The sequence below is a fragment of the Carassius gibelio genome, chromosome B13 (assembly GCF_023724105.1).
Source record: "Carassius gibelio isolate Cgi1373 ecotype wild population from Czech Republic chromosome B13, carGib1.2-hapl.c, whole genome shotgun sequence".
NCBI lineage: Eukaryota > Metazoa > Chordata > Actinopteri > Cypriniformes > Cyprinidae > Carassius > Carassius gibelio.
Genome location: NC_068408.1, coordinates 28,060,263 through 28,067,773, shown reverse-complemented (window position 1 = coordinate 28,067,773; position 7,511 = coordinate 28,060,263). Strand labels below are relative to the sequence as shown.

The 7,511-nt window shown below is 36.5% G+C and overlaps 1 protein-coding gene across 1 annotated transcript; it reads right to left on the bottom strand.

The window, feature by feature from the left end:
• Positions 1–4,616: 4,616 nt before the first annotated feature.
• On the bottom strand, positions 4,617–5,469 carry lhb (luteinizing hormone subunit beta). Its single transcript, XM_052573111.1, has 3 exons — positions 5,453–5,469; positions 5,150–5,315; positions 4,617–5,013 (listed from the first exon to the last, which is right to left on the bottom strand). Exons 1-3 carry the CDS (start codon positions 5,467–5,469, stop codon positions 4,774–4,776), a joined length of 423 nt encoding a protein of 140 aa, XP_052429071.1. The 3' UTR covers positions 4,617–4,773.
• Positions 5,470–7,511: the final 2,042 nt, after the last annotated feature.

The window sequence follows — 7,511 nt, the reverse complement described above, 5'->3', positions numbered from 1 at the left end:
GGGGGCATATGCCTATCAGGCCTGGTCATTGGCTAAACCTCTGGTTAGTAACTTAAATGTTGCTAATTTGTATTACTCTGTACTTTAAGGCAGTGTTATTCTATATGGTGATGTAATTTTAACTGACACAGGGAGAGAGGGCAGAACATATCGAGCAGCCCGCACCCTTTTTAAAGTAGCCAATAGCATTTTGATAGTGTGCTCGGGCCAGAGATGTTGAGCTCGGTAGCATTTGTCAGTCACAGTCTAATAGATTACCCCCTAGAGTCAATATTAAACTTTTAGTAAAACAAAATTGTGGTCATAATCATGCTGTGGCTGTGTAGTTGTAAAGGTTTTTAAAGCCACTGTCCGGATGTGCGCTGCCGCTGTTTGCGTGAAACAACGTGAAACCAGACCTCATTTGCACCAATCGAAAGCATATTTACACTGTCTGTATCATTCCCTATTACATACACTGTGCACTACGAGGCTTTCACTGTACAGGAAATACTACAATGTGAACAAGCAAACGATCTCAGCTGGCACTTCAGCATCCATAGTTATAATGCAGGATGTGGGGGAGCTTCGGATTCTAGAGAGCATTTGATTGGTCAGAAGATTTTGTGAGAAGTTGAAGAATGATGTGATGTCAAAAATTTGCTGAGCCGTTTTGCCAGAAGAGATTAACTGCAATCTTTGAATGCTTATGCCTTCTAAATGCAAATTGTGTCACTGTTTTGGAGCATACTGCCTTTTAGATAACCTTAAGAACTAACATATTGATGCTGATGCCCAAAAAAACTTTTTTTGATTTCAATTTTGATTTCATGGAGACTTTAATTGAATAAAAACATTGTAACAAGGACAGCTTAAAATAAAGTACAACTCCCAGTAGTTCTTACTTTCCTATAGGATTCATGTTTTGTTGCATTAACATAATTACTGTGTAATAAAAACCTGGTGGTTGCTTGGTGTAGAGAAAGAAGTGAAGACGTGGGTCTATTTCACTGCCTTATTTATTGCAACCAAAAAGAAAAAAACATATGAACATAATTTTGTTTAATCAGCTTGCATGATGTTTTCTGTTGCTCCTAATGGTCATAGAGCACTGTATCAGATGCAGGCAAAGAGCACACATCCCTGTGCATTTCTTCATGTTGCCTATTAGTGAAAGAAGAATGTACAGGAACATGGAGACAATGATGGAGAAGCCCAGCAGATCTGAGAACTAAACCTGCAGGCAACAGCATTGCTTTGTTCCCACTTTATACTACCTCATGAATATTTTACACAATGTTAAAACAGACTGCCTGCCTCCTTCCTGCTTCACCATAAAAGACAAAGAATTTCTCATGGATTCCACCAAAAGAGTTTCAGTGGTGGCAAAATACATGTTAGAATGTGATCATTTATCAGGTTCATGCATAATTTTGTATCCTCATGTTTAATTGGTGAAGGGTAATGTCAGTTCAAGTGCTTTTTACTCCCCCAGATTCTCGCATTTCACTCTCCTGGGCCCATTTTCTGTCACCTTTAAAATTTAATGTGGAATTTCTCATTATCTACCTGTTTTTTAGAGCCGCACTAATAAGAAATGAGTCCACACTTGGTGCAAAACAAATTAATGTGTAAGAAAAAGTACCCTTCAGAGGATGTCTAAATTGTTGATATCCTCTAAAGTGAATTTTTTTCGTACACTTTAATTTGTTTTGCACCAAGTGTGGACTCATTTCTTATTAGTGAGGCTATGGTAAGAAAAAAATGACACATTAAAACAATATTATTAATAATGCTTTAAGATGGTTTAATGACATGTTGTTGTGTGTTGCAATTGAGAAATCACTTTCCATTCAAGTTGACACTTTCCACTGAAAAGATGGTAAAATATCACAATGCTAAGAGAGCAGGTTTTTGTGACCAATCACCTTCACAGGTTATAGTCTAGAAAATATTTTGTTTAGTTCACCGACTATTAATCTGCTGCCTTAAAATCTAACCAAGCATTGAAAAACAGTGCTATATCCCTCATGTTTCTATCTCTATGCTACTTTGGGTTAGTAATACACCAAGCTAAAAATAATGATATGTTGGGATTTTCAATTCATGATTATTATATACCGAGTATTTTCAGACCACATTTGTTTTGACATTTGCAATGCAAAGCATTACCAGCTTCATAAAGCAAGCACATGCTGCATGTGGTACAAATGGTAGAAAAATTAGAAGGTTTTTATGATCACAGAATATAAAGAAAGAATGAGCAGTGTGTTCAAAAGGACCTCAGTTGCAATGGTCAAGCATTTGAGTTTGTCTACTTGTCTAAGTGTGTTTGTGGCTTAATGTACATGTTGTCTTATTTTTAAATTGTTTGCTGTCAGCAACATCCAAATTAATCTTTGTTCAGATGCAGATGACCAAAAAAGTACTGTAAAGAATGCCTTTGGAAAGGCTGATTTGTTTGCATTTCTAACATAAAGTTGATTGTAGAAGCTATAATATCTGTTATATCTTTCATGAATTTTATATATAGACCATGTACTTTTGGCACATTCTGCTGTCTGGATTTTCTAAGTAAAAAAAAATATAAAATATTCACACATGCTTGAAGCGTGAGTTCCTGAACATTCCTCTTCCAGCTCAGACACCTACTCACTTCAGATTAGCTCGCTTTCACCCACGCTGTATCTGCAGATGGATTTATTCACTGTCTTTACTTAAAGTCCCTGAAATAGCTTCCCATTTGAACACATCCACAAAGGATGTCCCATGTGCTTGAGAACCCTTAAAACAGACACTTTATCTACAGAGAGTGTTCAAGAATTTCAAGCAACTGTATAAAAGTTGGGTAACACTTTTTAATAACTGCACGCTATGAATCATTAGTTAAGCATTAGTAAATAGTCAATTCAACTTTTATACAGCATTGTCTCGAACATTAATAGACATTAGTAAACAGTTTATAGATACATTTATATGCATATGTATAAAGTTTAATAATTGTATTTTCATACCTTATTAAAAATCTATTTAGCATTTCTAAATAAAGTACTATGTTATTTACAAACCAGTTATTTAAGAGTTGGTTCCAAAAGGACATTTTAGGATGGTTCATAAGATCATTTATAAAGTGTATAAATGTTGTTAAACATATCACAACACTATACTGTAAGTCATGTGACACACAAGTAACATTGGTTTTGGCTTTAGCGACATCAAATCTGGTGGGCATATTTGGCATCTAATGCTAAGGGATCAAATTACATAAAGATGCTGAACTTTTTTAAATCAAGTTTAGAAATTATTTATGATTCTGGGAAGCAGAAGGCTTGTATGTGGAAACTAAAGTAAAAGTTAATGCTTCAGATAAATTCAAATATGTTATTGGCTCTTGGGATATTGTTTTGTGCAAGCATGTGTTGGGAATAGAATATGCAGATCTGCAGTCTGCAGGAAGAATTTCTTTCTGAAACAGAATAATAAAGGTTCTGCCCCTGAGTAATGATTAGTGAATGATACAGGAAGCATTTGTTAAAATATTAAACTATTTTCTCATTTTCACAAAATGATTCATTAAAAGCACATTTGTAAAGAAATAATTGCACCACAGACGTAATTAACAGGTAGTTCATTCACTGTCAGTGCTCTGCTATAAAGGTCAGCTTGACAACACTGCAGTTCTTTTTATTCTTATTAGTGTGAACCACAGCTACCTGTGAAAGTCTGACAGGCCTGCCAGCAACATAACAGCAATGCTGAGTGATTCCTATTAATCACAGAAAATCTTTTTCAGAAACATTCTGGCTGCAAGTCAAAAGATGAAAATCTTTTTCAAAACAAAAATCTAACGTCTAACACAGAATCAAGTTTATCCATAACAATTGTTCAGTTTAATTTTTTTTTTTACTTCTATTTGTGTATGCTATGTGTTTTTATATTTTATATCATGTTAGCTTAGCAACACACTAACACCAAACACTCTTCTCTTGTGTGCTGTATATGAGGAGCACTATTCATACATAAGAGCTCCAAATCAGTCACTCCTTAAAAGAAATCTCAGTATGTTTTCAGACTGAGTGTGTCACTGCTCATGAAAAAAAATTACAAATAATAATAAAAAACCTTCCATAGCTTTGATGTACTGGCATAACATCATTATGAAATTAACATAATTACTGTATTTAGATATTATGGAAGAGAATTATATTTCCTCAAGATCTACCAATTAACTGTTTAAGTAACAACATAATCGGTATGCTTTGGAAAAATGTTCTACTTATATTTTCAGTATTGATTTTCCCTGCCATCTTCTGGCTAGAAAACATTATTGCAGCAGTCCACAAATCAAGTCAGAATGCATGTGAGTGAACATCAAAGGAGAACAATTACTTTTGCCTGCAGATGCATAAGTCTTTCATTTGTATGTTTTTATTTTATATATTGTGTGTTTTATTTTATATTTCAAAAAGTGGCGCAGTGTTATTTTAATTCATCATGGTGAGTTTAATTGATTTTCATTTGGCATTTGTACATTTGTATCGACTGAACTCTTGTTGTTTTTCTTTCTGGTCAATGGCTTATGATTTTCCAATGATTACTTACAACAATTTGTCCACACCAACTGTCCATTTACATTACCTACAATAAAATGTGTTCAGCTTTAGTGTAGAAAATTGATTTAAGTATGTACTTTTTATTGATATACATTTACACAACATTTATTGATTTAGAGTTAGAGTTTATTAGTTTTTGTACACTTTGGTTTGATGTGCTAAACAGAATAGTAGTCTGGGGCTAGTATACAAGGAAGTCCTCTCTCTGAGACATGCAAAAGTCAGGCTGCAGACTTTCAATCGTACAGTCAGATGTGTCCATAGTGCACAGGCTGCAGTCACAGCTGAGAGCCACAGGGTAGGTGATGTGGGGGTCCACCCCTGGAGGACAGTCTGGCAAGCGGACAGTCTCGTAGCGCACGTCCCGGTAAGTGCACACATGTTGGTAGACAGTGGAAAATGGGCTCTTGTATACAGGCTCCTACAAATGTAAGATAATAAAGTCACCACCACTGGAAATAATGATGCTTGTATATTAATCTGAAATCAAATTATTGTTGGTGAAAAATGTTTCCATGCAAATAAAATAAATAAAACTCTGAAAAGAAAGTAGGCACCTTTGTCAGGCAGTGACCGCTGCAGATGGTGGTCTGTAACACCAGACATTTTGGACAGCCTTCCTTTTCCACAGCGACAGTCTCATTAACTGGCTCACAGGGTGGAAGATAAGAGCTTTGAGCAACAGCTAGTAGGACAATTACAGAGAATAGGACAACTAAAATCCTGTAGATGGAAAGGAAGGAGAGCAATTTAATGTACTGTCAAGCCCCATTTTAACACACACACACACACACACACACACACACACACACACAAAAACTGTGAACAATATTACTGCATTAAATATTTATTAGACTTACTTGACAGGTGTCCCCATTGCTCAGCAGGCTGTTAAAAGTGGCTCTATGTGTTCAGTCACATGGCACCTGGGTAGACTTATATAGTGCCATGAAACCAACAATTAAACTAAAATCTGACCTTAAATTAATCACACTGATCTCAAGAGGATTATGTGTTTCCATTCTCACGTAACAACTCTCTAAATTCATCAGGTCAGAATGAACAGATAAAAGACACCTGCTGTTCATTCAGTGCACATATATTATATACAGCAGATTATCTCATCTAAAATCATCTGCATGAAACAAAAGCAGACTCCATGGCCTCTGTGTTAAACACACGTACAGCGCCAGGATATAATCAAGGTCTAACGCTCTCAGATTTCACTGCGAGTGAGTTCATTAGTGTTTGTAAGGCAGTGAACACTGAAACACTTTGTTTAACATCATATAGCAGCCTTTAACAAGGTGATATTGTGTTCTCTCAATACTGTAGTATTATCTCCAGTGATTAGGGAAAAAACTCCTCAAGGTATGACTCCTATAAAACAGTATAATGTACTATCATTGAGATGCTATTACACTGTATATAATTTATATATATATATATATATATATATATATATATATATATATATATATATATATATATATATATATATATATAAATTCTAATTATTAGTTTTGTTAGACAAATATTTTAATCTTAGTATACTGCCGCAGCCCTTGTGTGAGGACCGAAGAGTGTAAATACCATGGACTCTACCGTTCAACTCCACCGGACAAGGGACAGTATCGCTTATGAATCATTCTCTTTCTTACTATCATGTCCTTATTATCAATCCTAACATACCACGCAGGTTTGATCTCAAGCGAGGTGTAACTACACTTCCTCACAAATCAGGCAACCAACTGGACCTTATTTACACACGACACTGCTCCACTGCTTCACTGATCATGTTCTGGTTACTCCACTGCACACCTCAGATCACTTCCTCCTCACTCTTAAGCTCAACATGGTCCCTGACACAACACATACCTATCCACATGTCACTTTTCACATGTCTCTTACATCACAAAATACTACTGACTTTAATGTATACCGATCACTCCTCTCTTCATTCTCTTCTAATGTCTCCACTGGTAAAGGGACATACTATCACAACAAAATTAACAATTCGCCAACTCTCGCATGCTCTTTAAAACATTTTTCACCCTCCTTTATTCTCCTCCTCCCATTCCTTTATCAACTCTAACAGCAGACGACTTTGATACATTCTTGATTGATAAAATTAAAACTATCGGTGCACAATTTGCAAGACCACAAATTGTCAAACTCATCTTACCAACAAACATACATTAATTTTCATCCTTCTCTCCACTCTCTGCGACAAATGTCTCTAAACTCATTCTTTCCAATCATCCTACTACTTGTCCACTTGATTCTATTCCATCTCATCTCCTTCTAGCCATTTCTCCTGTTGTTGTTCCTGCACTCACTCACATCAACACATCCCTCCACACTGGTGTTTTCCCCTCAACATTTAAATAGGCTCGTATAACCCCACTTCTTAAGAAACCCACCCTTATCTCATCTTTTTAGAGAACTACAGTCCGGCCTTTCTCACACAGAACAACCTCCTGGACGGCAACCAATCTGGCTTCAGAAGCGGACATTCGACTGAGACTGCCTTGCTCTCAGTTGCTGAAGCCCTGGTAAGAGCGGCTTCCAAATCTTCTATATTTATCTTGCTGGATGTGTTCACTGCTTTTGTTATGGTGAACCACTAGACTCTTCTGTCAACCCTATTGGAAAGTTGAGTCTAACCTCTCACATAGGTTCTTCAAGGTATCTTGGAGATGTGAGGTGTCCAAGTCGCAACATCTAGATACTGGGGTGCCTCAAGGCTTAGTTCTTGGACCACATATGTCTGCATGGCATCACTAGGTTCTGTCATTCAGAAACATGGCTTTTGACTTCCATGGGGAAGTCGTTGCCTAGTGGTTAGAGAGTTTGACTTCTAACCCTAGGGTTGAGGGTTTGCGTCTCAGGCCAGCAATACCAAGACTGAGGTGCCCT

What these genes read in the sequence shown, in the direction of transcription:
- lhb (XM_052573111.1), bottom strand. An exon ending in GCGGTCACTGCCTGACAAAG is followed by an intron (nt 5,014 to 5,149) that starts GTGCCTACTTTC and finishes TTACATTTGTAG; the next exon opens with GAGCCTGTATACAAGAGCCC.